Source organism: Megascapheus bottae, chromosome 16 (genome assembly GCF_031878675.1).
Source record: "Megascapheus bottae isolate mThoBot1 chromosome 16, mThoBot2.hap1, whole genome shotgun sequence".
NCBI lineage: Eukaryota > Metazoa > Chordata > Mammalia > Rodentia > Geomyidae > Megascapheus > Megascapheus bottae.
The window spans coordinates 7,009,969-7,028,176 of NC_143524.1; the positions used below are offsets into that span (position 1 = coordinate 7,009,969).

The 18,208-nt window shown below is 50.5% G+C and overlaps 1 protein-coding gene across 1 annotated transcript; it reads left to right on the top strand.

Annotated features, from left to right (window-relative positions):
* The first annotated feature begins 4,431 nt into the window (after positions 1 to 4,431).
* Fads1 (fatty acid desaturase 1) lies at positions 4,432 to 17,580 on the top strand. Its single transcript, XM_090347546.1, has 12 exons — positions 4,432 to 4,796; positions 6,930 to 7,040; positions 7,552 to 7,749; positions 8,920 to 9,021; positions 9,122 to 9,250; positions 13,065 to 13,125; positions 14,827 to 14,903; positions 15,143 to 15,240; positions 15,389 to 15,485; positions 15,611 to 15,690; positions 15,786 to 15,911; positions 16,120 to 17,580. Exons 1-12 carry the CDS (start codon positions 4,590 to 4,592, stop codon positions 16,169 to 16,171), a joined length of 1,338 nt encoding a protein of 445 aa, XP_090203672.1. The 5' UTR covers positions 4,432 to 4,589; the 3' UTR covers positions 16,172 to 17,580.
* Positions 17,581 to 18,208: the final 628 nt, after the last annotated feature.

Here is an 18,208-nt window from a genome sequence, read left to right on the forward strand (position 1 = left end):
GTGTGATCCAAACATAATTACTAAGTGAGCTGCCAGGGGTCAGTGTTTCTAATCTGTAATCCTAAGGAACAAGGTTTAGAGCCAGCATGGGCGACTCTTATTTCCAATTTATCAAAAGAAACTGGAAGTGGAACTATAGTTCAAGTGGTAGATCACTAGCCTTAGCCAAAAAAAAAAAAAAAAGCAAAAGTGTGAGAGAATGTGTTTAAGCTTGAGTATTGCTGTGCGCATGCGTGTGTACACCGGCGCATGTGCATGAGCAGACACAAGATGGATAAAATCTCCATCTCCGTGTAAAAGTTGGCCTTCCTGTGCTAGAAAACTTTAACATATTCTTGAGTATGGGAAGCTGAAGTTGAAGGGAAGTTACACAAACAACTATTTAATTCTTAAGACTTAGCCAAAACAAAATCAAAACCAAAGAAACATTCCTAAGAGAATAGAGGGCAAGATTTTGATCCCTCTAAAGTCCCTTGTTACAGAAAGATCCATTCGGTATCACACTGACACATGGCATTGTGAGGAACTACTGTGCTTCTAGAACTTAGGCCAGGAATGTGGCCTAGTGGTAAAGTGCTTGCCTAGCATGCACGAAGACCCGGATTTGAGTCCTCAGAACGACATACATAGAAAAAGCCAGAAGTGGTGTTGTGGCTCAAGTGGTAGAACTCTAGCCTTGAACAGTACTCAGCTCAAGAACAGTACTCAGGCCCTGAGTTCCAACCGAGCAAGAAGAAAAAAAGCCAGAAGGGGTGTTACGGCTCAAGTGGTAGAATGCTAGTCTTGAGCAAAACAGGTTCAAGGACAGTGCCCGGGCCTTGAGTTCAAGCCCCATGACTCACAAGAGTCTCACATGTCGGGCGGCTTTGAACAGTGATCCTCAGATCTCAGCCTCCTGAGTAGCTAGGATTAAGAGTTGTAAGTCACTGCTGCAGCTAAGAACTGATAGATTTTGATAGAGAGAAGATGTGACAGTTCACAATTACTGTCTTCACACTTAGCTTTTGTGCTGGTACTCAGGGTCTCCTGTTCTTGCTTGTTTTTTCTGCTCAAAGTTGGTACTCTACTACCTGAACTATACCTCCATTTCCAGGTGTTGGTGTTGGTTTTTGGTGGGGGATGGGGGACAACTTGAACTTAGGGCTGTTCTCTGTCCCTGAGCTTTTATGCTCAACGTTAGCACTGGAGCCACAGCTCCACTCTGAACTTTTTGGTGATTAATTGGAAATAAGAGTATCATGGACTTTATTGCTCAGTTTGGCTTCAGAATTCTATCCTCAGAGCTAACTTCCTGATGAAGTTATGGTCCCTAAGAGTTAAAAATTTGAATACATATATATATATATATATATATATATATACACATACACACAATTAAATGTCCTAGAAACAGTAAAGGGAAACCCTCTATGGAGGGTTAGATGTTGTTGCTTTTATTTGCTTTCCTGTTTTTTTGTTTTTTATTTTTATTTTTTGGTCCTTTGTGGGGCACTGTCCCTGAGCTCTTGCTCAAGGCAAGTACTCTAGCTACTCTAGCAGTTGAGCCACAGCACCATTTCTGTTTTTTGAGTGGTTAATTGGAGATAACAGTCTTATTATGATCCTCAGATCTCAACCTCCCAAGTAGCTAGGATTATAGGCAGAGCACCCTAGGCCAGGCCTTTTCCTTCCTTCCTTCCTTCCTTCTTTCCTTCCTTCCTTCCTTCCTTCCTTCCTTTTCTTTTCTTTTTTTTTTGACAGTCCTGGGGCTTGAACTCAGGGCCAGGGCACTGTCCTTGGATACTTCTGCTCAAGGCTAGTGCTCTGCCACTTGAACGATAGCACCACTTCCAGCCTTTTTTTTTTTTTCTGAGTATGTGGTACTAGGGAATCGAACCTAGGGCTTCGTGCATGCTAGGTGAGCACTCTACTACTAGGCTACACTCCCAGCCCCCTTTCTTTTTTAAAAGTCTATAGCACCCCATATTTCCAGTCTGCCTCCCATTCAAATACTAATTGTTAGGTCTTCACTTGATCTTCTCCCCATGCACCCAAATAGTCCCCACCCACCACCTGTAACCCAGGTAACTGGCATGCCTGGGGGCAGTAGGTATTTCCCCAACGGTTGTGACTACACCCTCTTCACCCCTCCCCCATATAATCTCTCTCCTCCCTCCATAAACTCTTTAGCTACACACGCCTCCACCTTCTGTGGGTTGGCAGTCTGGTCACTCTCTGTTTCCATTAACTCTCTTCCGCTTGAGCCCTGTGGGAGTTTCCTTTTGCAACCCTTAAATTAATCAGGACTTCATTTAGCTTCCAAAATCAGGCATGTTCAAGGTGGGGAAGAAAAAGCTATAAGGTATGCGAATGTTTTGTTTGGCTAAGGGGAAGAGAATCATTTAGACCTAAAGTAGAATAAGAAAAAGAAAAGTACAGGCCGGGAGTTTGGCCTAGTGGTTAAAGTGCTTGCCTGGCATGCACGAAGACCCGGGTTCGATTCCTCGGTACCACATACATAGCAAAAAGCCGGAAGTGGTGCTGAGGCTCAAGTGGTAGAGCTCTAGCCTTGAGAAAATCCAAGGACAGTGCTCAGGCCCTGAGCTCAAGCCCAGGACTGGCAAAAAAAAAAAAGTACAGTAACTAACTCCTATTAAGGAGTCTACCTTAGTCTCTTGGTATTATCTACCTATAGACTATCATATCGGTCTCCATAATGTGTTTTCATTTTAAATGCTCATATGCAGCTATCCTATGTCTACCTAATGATCTACGAAACTACTAGAAGAAAATACAGCAAAACAGCCTGATGACATTGAACTGGGCAATGAATTTTTTGATATATTTTCAAAAGCACAAGCAACATAGCCAGAAATGGAGTTGTGGCTCAAGTGATAGAGTGGTAGTTTGAGCATAACGCTCACAGGTGCTCAGGCTCTGAGTTCAAGCCCCAAGGATTGGCAAGTGCACAGACAGACAGAGGCAAAGGACTTGATTAGACATTTCTTGAAAGAAGACATAAAAATGGTCAACACATATATTCTTTAAATATTCAACATCAGTAATCACCAGGGAAGTGCTAATCATGAGATAACATTTCCCTCTAGTGAGAATAATAATCAACATTAGGGAATTCCTGTTGACTGTTGGTGGAAATGTAAATCTGTGATTATAAAAATAAAAAAGCTACTGTATGAACCAGCTGCCCCACTACTGAGAATATTTCCCAAGGAAAGGGGTCTGCATATTGAAGAGCTGTCTGGCTAGGCACTGGTGGCTCAGCCCTGTCATCCTAGTTATTCTCAAGGGTGAGATTTGAAGCCGGCCCAGGCAGGCAAATCCACGCGCCTCCTCCATTAACCCACAAAAAGACAGAATCTCAAGTGAGATGAGAGTCCTGCATGCTTATTCGTATTGCAACATTATTAACAACAGCCAGGGAATGGGTTCCACTTCAGTGTCTACCAGTCGATACATGGATAATGAAAACGTGTTTTATACAGAAACATATATATATATATATTAGAATAATATTTATATCTATCTATCTATCTCTCTAATATATATATTAGAACAGAATCCTGTTAGTTGCATCTACATAGAAGAAACTGGAGGACATTCAATGACATGCTCTCAATAATTTGTGGAATGAAAACAAGAAGCGAGACCGGCATTGCTGCCCGGATCGGGACGGGTCGAAGGGTGGACGGAGGAACCTATTTAAGAGTTGCTCTGCGGCGTGTCTCGGTCAAGCTCACCGCGCCCTTGTGGATGCGGGGTGGATGTCGAGCCGTGCGCTGCGCGGGGTGATGCGCTGGTTGCCCGGCGGGTGTGGCCGTCCGCCTGGGGCCTTGCTAGGTCATCTGCACTCCCCTAAGGCTCGGTTGGGGCCCCCAGCCTTTATTTCCCTTGTCCTTTCGGGTGCATACATTCTTTCCAGGCCTCCTCACCGCTGGGTCGGGGCTAAGCTTACATCTGGCCCACGTGTGCTCCATTCGACGGGAGCGGGGATCCCTGCGGGCCCAGCCGGGCCCCCCGTCCGTGCTCCGGCCAGGGCCTCCGTCCGGGACGTCGGCCGGAGCGCACCCGAGGCTCCGCGGGAACCGTTATGCTGGCGGCCCGGGAGGGGGCGGGGAGGGCCTCCCCGCCGGCACACGCGCAGTCGGGAAGCCGCCACCGGTGGTGGTCGCTGGCCGGCGTCCGCTAGGAGGCGCACTGCCGAGGACCACGCGTCGCCTGAGGGGCTCCGCGGAGGTGGCCCCGGCCACGGAGGGGGGCGGGGGGAGGGGAGGATGCCCGCCCTCCCGCCCTTTCAAGCCGGTGGGCGGGGCTAACGCCACACGCCACGCGGCTCAGCCAATGGGAGCGCGCGCTGCTCCGTTCGGCGGTCCGCGCCGCGGGTGCTGAAAACCCAAAGACGAGGGTGGCGGGGCCCAGGCGCGCGCTAGCGGACCAGCCTCCCCGAGCTGCTCCTCCCGGCGGCGGGCGGGCGGGCGGCCGGCGGGCGCTCCCTCGGCGTCTCGAGCGCGCGCCTGACGCGTCTGCGACTGGCTGACGGACGGACGGACGGACGGACGGGCTGACTGGTCTTCCTGACCCCCCCGCCAGCCATGACCGCGGGCCCGGTGACGGCCGGCAGCGAGGCCCAGCGGCCCGGCCCTCGTTACTTCACTTGGGAAGAGGTGGCGCAGCGCTCGGGGCGCGAGCCGGAGCGGTGGCTCGTGATCGATCGGAAGGTGTACAACATCAGCGAGTTCACCCGCCGGCACCCGGGAGGCTCCCGGGTCATCAGCCACTACGCCGGGCAGGATGCCACGGTGAGCGCCGGCCGGGGTGGGGGACGCGGGGCGCGGGGCGCCGGAACCCGGCCGCTCCGGCCCGAAACGGGAAGTCTGGCACCGTGGGCGGAACCCCCGCCGCTTCGGGAGGAGAGCCACCCGGGCACGGGCTCGCGGGAGGCCGGGGAGGCCGGGGAGAGGCTCGGACCGGTGGGGAGGCCTGCAGGCCGGCGGCGTGCACGCACAAAGGAACGGCTGGCTGCGGGCCGCGCGTTTCCTCCGTAGTCCGGGTCCCCCGTCCGCAGGATCGAGCCGGATCCGGAGCTGGCTTAGGAACAACGGGGGAGGCGTTCGGGGGCGAAGGCTGTGTGGACGGCAGCCGGGGACGGCTGGTGCTGCTGCCCTGCGCGGGCTTGGGATCCTGTCTGGGGGGGAGCCGGCTGTCCTGAGATCCCCTGCGCTTCCTCTCCGCTCCTACCTCGCGCGTACCCCAGCCTCTGCCCCGCTGCTGTTTTCTTCGTAGACCATGCGTTGTCCGGGCCTTACCCTGGACCAGAGAGCACTGGGATGGAGTTGAAAGTTACCCGTAAGGGATCCAGAAGTTGGGGCGTGTATTTCAACTTTTTATCGACTCAGGATAATTTCTTGCTGGATCCCTCCGTCCTCCTGTGAATTGTAGTGTCCTGGGATGACGCCTTAACCTCCCTCCTTGGCAACAAGTGTTTCCTTTTATTTGCCCCTGGACTTAGAATCTGAGGGGAGGGCCAGGAGTGTGGCCTAGTGGTAGAATTCTTGCCTAGCATGCACGAAGACCCAGGTTCAATTCCTCGGTACCACATACATAGAACAAAGCCGGAAGTGGTGCTGAGGCTCAAGTGGTAGAGCTCTAGCCTTGAGAAAGTCCAAGGACGGTGCTCAGGCCCTGAGCTCAAGCCCAGGACTGGCAAAAGAAAAAAAGAAAGAAAGAAAAAAGGAATCTGAAGGGAAAAGCGGACCTATCTCTCCCATTCAAGTAGCCTCAGGGCCAAGCCACAACCTGGTCATTCCAGTGATTTGTGGAGCCCATATTGCTGTGCTGGCCTACCAACGCCGGCCCATGTGCAGAGGGAGCCCTAGCACTTGGCCTTCCCATGCAAGTGTGTGACTTGAAGTGGTTGGCGTTATTATGGGAGGGGTGTTGCTTCTCCCCCACTGCCCTTTCTGTGGTTTATTGGGCTTAGGGTCCCCCATTTACAGACATGAACCTTGTCATGGATGACTCTACTTTACATAACCAAAATTTAATTATCGTAGAGGCAAGGAATGATCAGAGTGCTGGGAAAAATAGGAAACCTTTCCTAGAACACCTGGCCGGGGGGGGGGGGGGGGGGGGGGGGGGGGGGGAAGATGGACGATGTGGGCAATTTCCCCAGCTCAGCTATAGAGAGTCTCCCTCATGGCACTTTATGGGGAAACTGGTTAAGAAAGGAAAGAACTTGTTGAAAATCCTGCTGGAAAAGAAATTGTACAATTTTCCTTCTGGCTCACTTCTTTCCTTCCTTTCTCCTTTTCTTCCTCCCTCCCTCCCTCCCTCCCTCCCTCCCTCCCTCCCTCCCTTCCTTCCTTCCTTCCTTCCTTCCTTCTTTGTTGTGAGGCTTGAACTCTGGCCCTGGCACTGTCCCTGAGCTCTTTAGCTCAAGGCTACCACCCTGCCTCTTGAGCCACAGCCCCACTTCCCATTTTCTAGAGATTAATTGGAGAGAAGAGTCTTACGATCTTTAGTTCTTTAGTGCTCAGCCTGGCTTTGAACCCCCATCCTCAGATCTCAGCCTCCTGAGTAGGTAGGGTTATAGGCATAAGCCACCATGCCTGGCCTTTCTGGCTTTTCTGATTAATGCTAAATTCCTGGGTAAAGACTGTCCTCACACCCAGAGATCAGTCCAGTCAGGTCTTTTTGGATAGTCCTCAGGGGAGGTTTCTGATTCCTCTGATTCCTCTAATAGCCCAGTGGTGGGAACCCAACCACTGGGAGATCTTGAGCTGTGGCAGTAGGAATGCTCAGTCACTATGGAAGGAAAGTTAGCAGGAGGAGATGGTCTCTTCAACTTGCTAGCAGGAAGATGGCCTCTGATGTGAATCCCAGGAGCCTAAGACTGACCCCCTCACCTTGCTGTCTTCTCCCTGCACTTACAGGATCCCTTTATGGCATTCCACATCAATAAGGGCCTTGTGAAGAAGTATATGAACTCTCTCCTGATTGGAGAACTGTCTCCAGAGCAGCCCAGCTTTGAGCCCACCAAACATGTGAGACCCTGTTTGTTCTTGGGGAGGTGGGAGGGGACAAAAGCCTAGATAGGGGCGTGTTCACAGGAATCTTGTGGTCCCTGCCAAACAAGGCAGTGCTTTGAAACCTCTGCTTCTCCCAAGGCTCCCACCACTAGCACTACCATCATCATCTCATCATCGTCATTGTCATGAGACCTTTCTATTGGACACTTACTAAGCATAAACTTACACAATTCTCACACATTTACATATGGGAAAACTGAGACACAAAGTTAAGTGACACAGCCGGGAGGATCTCACACGGTAGATGGCAAAGCAAGAACCAGAATCAAATGTTCCCAGCTGTTGGGCCTGAGTCCATTCTGATTAGTTCTTTTTTGTCAGACTTCCGGATTGACATGGTATTTTTGCATCACTGGATTTCCCACAGCTACCTCAGGTACCTGAGCCTGTCGGGGCTCTTGTGTCCAGCAGGCTTGGGTTGTAGGGTTGTGGATGGGAAGAATCAACAGCCCTTACATTTCCACAGAAAGAACTGACTAATGAGTTCCGAGAACTGCGGGCCACTGTGGAGCGAATGGGGCTCATGAAGGCCAACCGTGGCTTCTTCCTGCTCTACCTGCTGCATATCCTGCTGCTGGATGTCGCCGCCTGGCTTACTCTGTGGTTCTTTGGGACGTCTTTGGTGCCCTTCCTTCTCTGTGCGGTGCTGCTCAGCACAGTTCAGGTGAGAGCCTTTGGTTGCTCAGATGGAGAGCTGTGCTTGGCACTGTGGGGAAAGCTTTCAGAGGGCCAGGAATCCTGCTTCAAGATTTGAAGATATTTAGGAGAATTTATGCAGGAAGAGAATGCATATTCTATTATCTTTTTTTTTTTTTTTGACAGTGAGGCTTGGGTTTGAACTCAGAGCCCTGTGATTGCAGGCAGGTACTCTACCATTTGAGCCACTCCCGGCTCTTTTTGCCTTTGTGAGTTTTATTTTTTGAGTATGGTCTCAAGTTTCCCCTCCTTGACTATCCAGGACTTTGATCCTTCTTTTTAGTAGCTAGAATGACACAAGGGTAAGCATCCTGTCCAAGTTTTGATTGGTTGTATGGGATCTCATGAACTTCTTTTTTATTTTTGCCAGTTGTAGGGCTTGAACTCTGGGCCTGAGCACTGTCCTTGGGTTTTCTCAAGGCTAGCGTTCTACCACTTGAGCCACAGTACCACTTCTAGCTTTTTCTATGTATGTGGTACCAAGGAATTGAGCCCGGGTCTTCATGCATGCTAGGCAAGCACTCTTACCACTAAGCCAAACTCCCAGCCCCTCTCATGAACTTCTTACACAAGCAGGCCTTAAGCTGTGATCTTGCTCATCTCTGTCACCTCCATTGCTGGAATTACAGGGGTAAGCCACCTAGACTGACTGGCCATGACTCTTGCTTGCTCATAGACCATGTGGCCATCCTCATTTTCTCTTTCTACCTTTCTGGGTTGCTCGACATGTAGTTCCTTTCTACATGTAGAATCTGAAACTTCTAGTTCAGGTTCTGCCCCAGCCCATGTGTGCCAAGAACCAGGATCCTGACTTTGCACCAGAGCTTGGTTCTCTCCTTACCCTGACTTTATTCGACGTGCTAATCATGGTTGGCTGTCAGAACCCACTTGGCTAGCCTTCTCCTTCCTTCTGAGCCCTTACTTATCATGGATGTCGATCGCACTTCACTGACTTGCTTCCACTCACACTGAGTCGGTGGCCGAGGCCTGGTTTTCTCACTCTTCCTGAAGTGCTCATTTGGGGGAGAGCAGCCATCACAGGCTGAGTGGGTGAAGGGTGAGGCTGAAGGGACTGCTGAGGTCAGCGTGAAGGATTGTGGTGGGTGAGCCGCTCTCAGTCTTAAGCTTTCTCTCGTAGGCTCAGGCTGGGTGGCTGCAGCATGACTTTGGACACCTGTCAGTGTTTGGCACCTCTACCTGGAACCACCTGCTGCATCATTTCGTGATTGGCCACTTGAAGGTCAGTGGTGTGGGCAGTTCTCCAAAACTCCAGTCAGTGAGGGCTGGAGGCAGGGGTCATGAGGCTAGGTCTCCCTCCTCTCTCCCTCCGTCATCCGTAGGGAGCCCCGGCCAGTTGGTGGAACCACATGCATTTCCAGCACCATGCCAAGCCCAACTGCTTCCGCAAAGACCCAGACATCAACATGCATCCCCTCTTCTTTGCTCTGGGGAAAGTCCTTTCTGTGGAGGTAAGTGGAGATGGCAGTGCAAAGTGAGTGCCAGCATGGGGGACTTTGGGGAAAACAGTGTTGATAGTATAGGTGACAAAGGGCTATGCTGGCTGAGACCCTTGCCCTTGGGGAGTTTGGGAGATGATAGGCAGTCACCATGGTCATTTAGGAGAGATTCGTCCAGCCCTTCCTGTGAGTTCCATTGACAAATAGTTAACCATGTGTTGGGTAAGATCCAGAGAGTCACAGGAGACTTCTGTGCCTGCCCCTGCTCATCCTTAAAAGGGAATGCATAACACCTCCCAAGGGACTGTTTGACACCCTGTTGTGGGCAGGTGTCACCACACCACCCTCCTCCAGTGCTTGGTGCTTCTTTCTTGTACACTAGGTTTCCTGCTGTGTTGGTCCTCCCCATTCAGGGTTGGTCTTTCTCCCTCTGCTTTGATACCCAGTTCTGGAACATTGCTTCACTTGAGCAGAGCCGGCCAGCTGTATGCTTTGGGTCAGCATCTGTGCATTTAAGTAACTATGGATCAAAATACTCGGGGAAAAAAAAATTGCACCAGGTGCCAATAGCTCACACTTGTAATCATAGCTTCAGGAGGCTGAGATCTGAGGATCATAGATCAAGGCTAGCCCAGGCAGGAAAGTCTGAGACTCTTATCTCCAATAAAGCACTTAGAAAAAAACAAAAGTAGCTCTGTGGCTCAAGTGGCAGAGCACTAGCCTTGAACAGAAAAAAGCTCAGGGACAGTACCTAGGCCCCGAGTTCAAGCCTCAGGACTATAAAAAAAAAATACATTGCAGACATTTTTAGATATTATTTCTTAATGCTAGGTAGCTGTTTAGCATTTACATTGTGTTAGGTATTGTAAGTAATCTGGAGAGTATTTATAGCATATTGGAAGTGGGCTGGGCTGGGTATAACTTAGTGGTAGAATACTTGCCTCTCATGAGTAAGGCACCACAAAACAAAAAACCAAAAAGTAACCAATCAAAGCCTTATTTCACCAGCTTCATAGGACTCCATGTAAAATGTCCTGCGAGGCTTCTGTTATTTTCAAATCTGATGCCACTTTGTGGAAGAGATTTGAACACTTACAGCAAGTTCTGGGATCCTTGGCTTGTAAACCAAAGGAGAGCTAGACTTTGTCTTACCTTCCTGAGCCCAGCCTCACTTCCAAACAATTTATCATCTGAGCTTAGGAGTGAAAATCAGAATGTAGGGCTGGGGGTGTATCTCAAGCAGTACAGCACCTGCCTACAAGCACAAGGCCTTGAGTTCTCAAGTCTCAGAATGCAACTGCTAAAGGAAGAATGATTGGGAGAGGAGACCTAAGGAGTGTTCAGTGAGCATAAGCACTTAAAAGTTTCCAAAGGCCAGTAGAGTTCCTTGAAAAGTTAATTTGAAACCCTTTGTCCCCAAGTTCCAAGATGTCATCAAGAGTTCTGCCAGATCCCTTCCCCCGACCTAATGACATTTCCGCTTGCCAGGAATTAATCGGTCGTGGAATATGTTTGGGTTTCAGGCATGAGTTCAAGGTATCCTGACCCAACTCTCTCCTCTGGCCAGAGGTACAATTCTGTAGAAAGACTTTGGCAGCACTGGCTGTCCTGGCACCAGGCACTTGGTGCTTGAGGTTTCTTCCTTAACCTGTCCCTCGAGATCTTATTTTCCCCTCTCCTAATGTCTACTTGTGCATAGTTTTCTAACCTGTGCTGCATGAGGGTCAGCCCTGCACAGGGTGACATACCAGCCCAGGCCCCTCCCCAAAGCGCAGAGCTGCTTTGAGGGCAGTGTGGGTTACTTATTAGCAATATCAGCCAGCTCTTCATACTTGAGCTGTCTTTGCAGGATTCCTAAGAAGGGCAGGATGGGGGAGCCAAGTGGAAGGATTCTCCTACCACTGCCCATGTTGCTTGCTGGTACTGGGCTTTCAGAGAACTTCTACCTGCAACCATGAAAATCAGAATGACTGGGGAACCAAAATAGCCTCTTGTGTTTTTTTTTTTTTGCCAGTCCTGGGCTTGAGCTCAGGGACTGAGCACTGTCCTTGGACTTTCTCAAGGTTAGAGCTCTACTACTTGAGCCTCAGCACCACTTTCCGGCTTTTTTCTATGTATGTGGTACCGAGGAATCGAACCCGGGTCTTCATGCATGCTAGGCAAGCACTTTAACCACTAGGCCAAACTCCCGGCCCCGCCTCTTGTGTTTTTCCTCCTAGCCCACCTCTTCGTGCATGTCTTTGTTATAAGTTGCTTGGGCTTGGTTTGGTCCTTCTGGGGACTGGGGCTAGCAGCTGCCCAGCACCTCTCACCTCTCCTGGAGGACATGGCAGTGCAGGGGGCACTGCCCATAAAGAACCCTTCTGACCTCTGGAGATCTAAATCCAACAAGGTAAAGCTATTGGAATCATGCGGGTATCTGAAGGGGCCCCTTTGCATAGCAGTTTCCCCGTTCATGCCAAGAGGGCATTGCTTTCCCAGGTTTCCCCTCAGTTTATGTTGTTCAGGATGGAATGACCCATCACCCCCTCCTCTAGTTTCTCAGCAAGCCTTGTGTACCTACCTGTCACCTACATCCAACTTGCAGCCAATTGCCTCCTCTCCCCTGCTGTGTTAAACCATTTTCCATTGCTGTAACAAAATGTCCTAGGTTGGGTACTTTATGTAGAAGAGGTTTATTTAGCTCACAGCTCCCGAAAGTTCAGATAGAGGTGGCCCTATCAATTTGGTTTCTTGTAAGTAGTCTCATGGCAGATGCTAAGACAGTGGTAGACTAAGTGCCTGTAAGAAATTGTCACCCGAGGAGATAAGGAAGCCAGGGCAGGCTTGCTCTTGTAACGTCTACTCCAAGGCAGTCAAGTAGGGGCTTCCATGGGAAGAACTTCATTCTTACCAGGGTCCCCGGTGATAATAGTTCTAGTGTTCCCTCAAAGATCTCACCGCCTCCCAATAGCTCCATATTGATCAGGTCTCCTACAGGAACTCCTAGAGCCAAACCATGTCAAACTCTAGTGTCTAGTTTGGTGTAGCTCGGTGAGGAAGAGCTTTGTAACTACATCTGCCTTGTGGCTCATTTACACACATCTGGCCAGATGACCCTCTTAAAGCATACATAAAGTAGATCATGTAATAACTCTGTGGACTCTGTTATCATCAAGGCTTCTCTGAGGGTGCATGTGAGAGGACAAGCCAGAACTCTGCCTGGTGACCAAAACTAGTTAGTTGGGACAAGAAATGCAGGAACCACCGAGAGAGGCAGACAGGGGAGCCCAATGAAGGGCCCCTGCACTGACCATTGGGTTTGGTGGCCTCAGCCTGTCCCTGCCATGGCCCAGCTTAAAAAGTAATTAATACCCACTGGAGGACATTTTGCCAGAAGCATCGGATGGCTCGCTGTGTGCAGTAACCTTTGCACAAATATTTGGTTTACTTTGCTTAGCTAAGGATTTATTTAAATAGATCAACTTGAGAGCAAAAGATTTTGATGGAGATTAGGCTGACCCACACAAGTGTAAGACAGCTTTCCTTGCTGACTCTGCTGTCCCAGGATTACAAGATGGGAGATAGCAAGCATGGGTGGGGGGACCCGGGAACCTCAGCACAGAGTCTTGAATGGACACAGTCCAGAAGACTGGCAGCAGGCTATGGACGCTCCACTGAGGGCAGCCCTAGCCTCTTGCTCCAGCTGCTGCACCTAAGGCTGTGTTTGGATATCGTCCAGTAGGCCTCAGCTTCTAAGCAGGGAAAAGTCTTGGCTGTAGGGAGAGGAGTGAGTGACTGGGCTGTGGATGTTAACTGCTGACCTTGTGTCTGCTCTGCTTCACAGCTTGGGAAACAAAAGAAAAAGTACATGCCCTACAACCATCAGCACAAGTACTTCTTCCTCAGTGAGTAGCCGTGGCCACCCCGGTGGGGAGGTGGCCCTGAGGGACATGGGGAAGACATAGCCCCCCAACTACCCGGAAGCAGCAGACGCCTTCTCCACTGAGCAGAGACAACACACTGGAGATTTAATAGTCAGTTGTGTTGGGGGCAGATGAGTTCTTGTTTCAACCTTGCTCCCATGAGAAACTGTGGGGCCTCCTGCTAAAGGTCTGTGTCTGCGTGTGTACGTGTGCATGAATGTGTGTGTGTGTGTGTGTGTGTGTGAACACATGCACGCAAAACCAATACTAGAGCTTGAACCCTGAGCCTTGGGCTCTCAGGCTTTCTCACTTCCTGCTGGTGTTCTGCCACTTGCAGGTGTACTTTTCCACACCTCCACTTCTGGTTTTGTGCTGGCTATTTTGAAACAAGAAGGTCACATTTGTCTGCCTGGATTGGCTTTGAAGCATGATCAGATCTCAGCCTCCTTAGTCACTAGCGTTATCGATGTGAGCCGCCAGCACCTGGCTTCCTGCTAAAGCATTCACCCTTGTCCAACAGAGACTGGAGGTCATGTCAGGGTAAACTGACAGGGCCCAGTCATTAGTACTGAGCAGGAATGTGGCTATTGAGCAAAAAACATTTATGTTGTCACTTTAGCATTTTCTAGAATGAGCTATGTATTTCTTGCTTTAAGGGTCTGCTCCCTAATAGTGCAAAATTGGACTTTAAAACTCCTTTAAAAGTTTGAAGGGAGCTGGGCACTGGTGGTTCACACCTGTAGCTACCTGGGCAGGAAAGTCCATGAGACTCTTTTATTATCTACAATAAACTACTCAGAAAAAGCTGGAAGTGGTGCTGTGATTCAAGTGGTAGAGCACTAGCCTTGTGTAAAAGAAGCTCAGGGACAGCCCAGGCCCAGAGTTCAAGCCTCAAAACTGACTAAATAAATAAATAAATGAATGTGAAGGAATTTATCCTATTTACCATCAACAGGTCCTACTGAGAAAGGTAGATAGGGCAGAGTTAGAACCGAGGCTTCCCTAAGGAAGAATATTCGAATCCAGCGCACATCAAGATACAGGAGTTGTCAGGCACTGGTGGCTCATACCTGAAACCTTCCATAGTCAAGAAGCTGAGACCTGAGAATTACAGTTGAGATGTCAGCTTGAGCAGGAAAGTCTGGGACACTCTTTGCTCCAATTAACCATCAGAAAGCAAGAATGCAGTTGTGACTCAAATGGTAGAGTGCAAACCTTGATTACAAACACATAGGGACCCCACAAGATATAGGAGCTGTGGGGTAGAGCAGTGCAGGCTTAAGGACTGCATCAGATGCACCTCCGGCTAGGCCTGGGAGGGGTTAGCAAGGTCTTTCCTAACACATACTCACTCACACATGCACTTTACTGCCCCCTTAACCTGCAGGGTAGCACAGTCAAGATTAAGTCAGGTGACTCAGGCAAAGCTGTGGCCCACGTAGTGCGAGTAGAATTAGTTGTGTCCTTTCAAAGGTGTGCCAAGCCTGGGGCTTGAGCGTCCACTGGGAGAAGAGAACACCTCCCCCACCTTTCTGTCTTGGCACCATTGTGGAGAGCTCGTAGCCATGTCCATCTTCAGTGCCTGCTGGAGGGGCAACAGGAGGCAGCCATGCTGAAGTCTGCACGATGGCTCTTTTGTGCCCTGCCACTGCTCATGGCTCTACTGTCTCCTTTTCCTTCCAGTTGGGCCTCCAGCCTTGCTGCCTCTCTACTTCCAGTGGTATATTTTCTATTTTGTTGTCCAGAGGAAGAAATGGGTGGTACGTATTCTTGGCCCTCTTGCTGGAGCCACGGGAAAAGATGGGTGCTTGATTGATGGCACAGGCCAGGGATTGGGGCTGGAGCCATGATCCTGGAAGCTCCTTCTGTGGACCCTAGGGAAAGGCATGGGCAAGGGCTGCAGTGCCACCTAAAGAAGGCAGGCACAGTGGGGCAGGCATTGGCCCAGCGCTGGAGGGTGACTGGGAGATGGGATGAGTCACTGGTGTTCTCACCTCAGGACTTGGCCTGGATGGTCACCTTCTACGTCCGCATCTTCCTCACGTACATGCCGCTGTTGGGGCTGAAGGGCTTCCTGGGCCTGTTCTTCATCGTCAGGTAGTGTGGAAGGCAGGTGCAGGGGCCCGGCAGGGGTGCTTGTGGAGTTGGCTTGCACAGGCACACGGGGCTGGGCGAGCTGCCCGTGGAGGGGTTGGAAGCCTGGGCTCTGCTTGTACTACTGGTGTCTGCATGCCACATCCACCAGGTTCCTGGAGAGCAACTGGTTCGTGTGGGTGACACAGATGAACCACATTCCCATGCACATTGACCACGACCAGAACAAGGACTGGGTCTCCACGCAGGTAGAATATAACTAAAAAGAAACCTGTTCTGCTTGAGGCATTTCTCCTGCTGCCGGGTGAGGGGGTGAGGCTGAACCCACATTTCCCTCTCACGCCGTGCCATGCTCTCCCCTAACCTCCTGCAGCTCCAGGCCACATGCAACGTTCACCAGTCTGCCTTCAATGATTGGTTCAGCGGGCACCTCAACTTCCAGATTGAGCACCAGTGAGTGGGGGAGAGGCGGGAAGCAGGGTCCTGGGGGCAGGGCGGGGGGGGGAAGCGGACCCCACCACTGACTCTCCCCTCCCGCCCTCCTGAAGCCTCTTCCCCACAATGCCCCGACACAATTACCACAAAGTGGCACCGCTGGTGCGGTCCCTGTGTGCCAAGTATGGCATCGAGTACCAGTCCAAGCCGCTGCTCTCAGCCTTTGCGGACATTGTTCAGTGAGTACTGGCTGGAGGGAGGGAGCGAGCAGGGTTGGTGGGGGGGATGTTGCCTGTGGGGGTGACAGGAAGGTGACTGCAGGTCAGAACTGCCTCTATGATGTACAGCCCAGGGTGTACCACCTGTAGGTGGCAAGAGGGCCCAGTCCCCTGCTGGTGGGCTCTGCTCCAGCTGCCTGCCTCACTGTCCCCTCCTGTGTGCCTGCAGCTCACTGAAGGAGTCGGGGCAGCTCTGGCTGGATGCCTATCTTCACCAGTAACAGAGCCCTCCGTGTGGAAGAGGCTGGAGCCAAAGCAGAGGGAGACTGGAGGGACATTGCCACTGGTTCAGAGGGGGGTAGGTTCGGGGACAGCAAAGGCTGTGCTCAGACCTCCCCCTGTGCTAACAGTGTGGTGCCACAGCTCCCCAGAGGAGTGAAAGTCTGTTGTGTTGTTTCTTTTCTTACTTTGGTGGTGGTAATGGGGTTGCAATGCTTGCAAGGCAGGCACTCTGCCAAAGCCCCATATTGTTTCTTTTCTCTACTTTGGTAATACGCAGTTCTTGAGCAAAGGGTAAAAGGGGACTGTTCAGATGAGGGGACCTCCTGAGCCCAGTGTCAGGCAGATGTGCCTACAAGGCTACATGTAAAGAGGGCGTCTCCCTCTCCACCCTTACCCTTTACTTGCCAGCCTCAGATGGAGCAGCTGAGTGCTTAGAGCAAGATCTACAAAGGCTTTGAAGCACTCACATAGAATTTTGAGTCAACTTCCATATCTGGGATGCAGCTCTCTGCCCTGGGCAGATGCTTACCCAGATCTGGCTGGGCCGCCAGAAGCTGTTTACCAGCCTTACAAGTAGGAAGCATGATTTGGGAGTCGTTTGGCTTATGATCCTGGCACCGCTGGTTTGCTCTCGTGCTGCATGTGAGTTCCACAGGGGAGGTCCAGCATGGTTTTTGCCAAGCGGATGGTAGAGTTCCAAATCCTTTTGACCCACTCCTAGCCAACCTCTGGTTAGAACAAACAACTCCAAGACTGGGCACATGTTCCTCTTAAGAGGGGAGAATCTTCTTCCCAGAAACACATGGGTTTAATAAGACAGCAGTAAGCAAAGTGACAGAGGTTTCAGTAATAAAGTAAGGGTGATAAGCAGAAACAACTTCTGACCCCTAAATTAAAGCATTACCAGGAGCACTGGTAAACCACTCCCTAGTTGTGATAGGTTCAAACACTGGTTTGTGACTACACTAACTGCTGCTAGTCAGGGGTCTCTGTCCACTCTCGCTCAGTGTCTTACTCTGGAGACCAGATAGGGATTTAGGATAACCTTTCCCAAAGCATACTGGTCTAACACAAAAATACTCTGCTTAATCTAGTCAGGAAAGGTAAGAGCACAAACAGGAATGTGCCTTGAGTCAGACTAACTCCCAAGGGCCCAGTATCGGCAATCACTCTCTGGCACCCCAAATTCCACAGCCTCATAGTCCAGGTGAAGATACTTCTTTGCCTGTTTAAACAGGATCTGAGTTCGTTGACCATGAGAAAAGCAGGAAAGAACAGGCTAGAAGGTGAAGGCAAGGGCCACCTTGAGTTTTGTAGGTACTGCAGGCAGTCGGGATGAGCACGGCACTGAGTCAGCGTTGGGCATGCTGAGATTGGCAGGCTTAGACATCTGACAGAACTGAGCACGGGACAGAGAAGTTCACGTCTTTGCTGAAAACTGGCCCTGCAACAGGCTGGGTAGGAAAATTGAAAGCCAAACTGAACAACTCCATTTCATTAGGTAGCTCCCTCCACCATAGGTGCTCATCTCCCCACATTCCTGTTCCCTGCCAGCTGGGGTGTGGATGTGGTGCCACCAGCCTGTCATGCCAGCTAGCTCTGGGCACAAGCTACCAGTCAGAGCAAACACTAGTACACCTACTCGGCTACTGTGCCAAGACCAGGTCTTCAAAGCATCTTGGCCTTGGCCTTCACCCTGGCCACGGGGACATGGAGTGACAAAAGACTAAGATTGGCAGAGCGGTTATTTCAGATGGACTGCAGAGGGGAAGACAGGATCAAGGCAAAAGCTGATCTTGGGTCATGGATGCTCATGGGACATTCCATTCACCTCACTGTTTTAGAACTGATTTCTAAAGTTTTTAATGACTTTCACCTTTCTGCTGTCTTGAAGTGTTTTCTTCAGGTCCAGTGTCAATGTCGTCTATGTGTCAATGTTACCACATTCTGATGACGTAAAGATAAAACAATAAAGTTAATTTTGACCATATAAAAATTGGTTTAAAATCCATGCTGCTTGTCAGCATGTCCTTAGG

What these genes read in the sequence shown, in the direction of transcription:
- Fads1 (XM_090347546.1), top strand. Translation starts at nt 4,590, where the DNA reads ATGACCGCGGGCCCGGTGACGGCCGGCAGCGAGGCCCAGCGGCCCGGC. An exon ending in ACGCCGGGCAGGATGCCACG is followed by an intron (nt 4,797 to 6,929) that starts GTGAGCGCCGGC and finishes CTGCACTTACAG; the next exon opens with GATCCCTTTATGGCATTCCA. An exon ending in GCACAAGTACTTCTTCCTCA is followed by an intron (nt 13,126 to 14,826) that starts GTGAGTAGCCGT and finishes TTTTCCTTCCAG; the next exon opens with TTGGGCCTCCAGCCTTGCTG.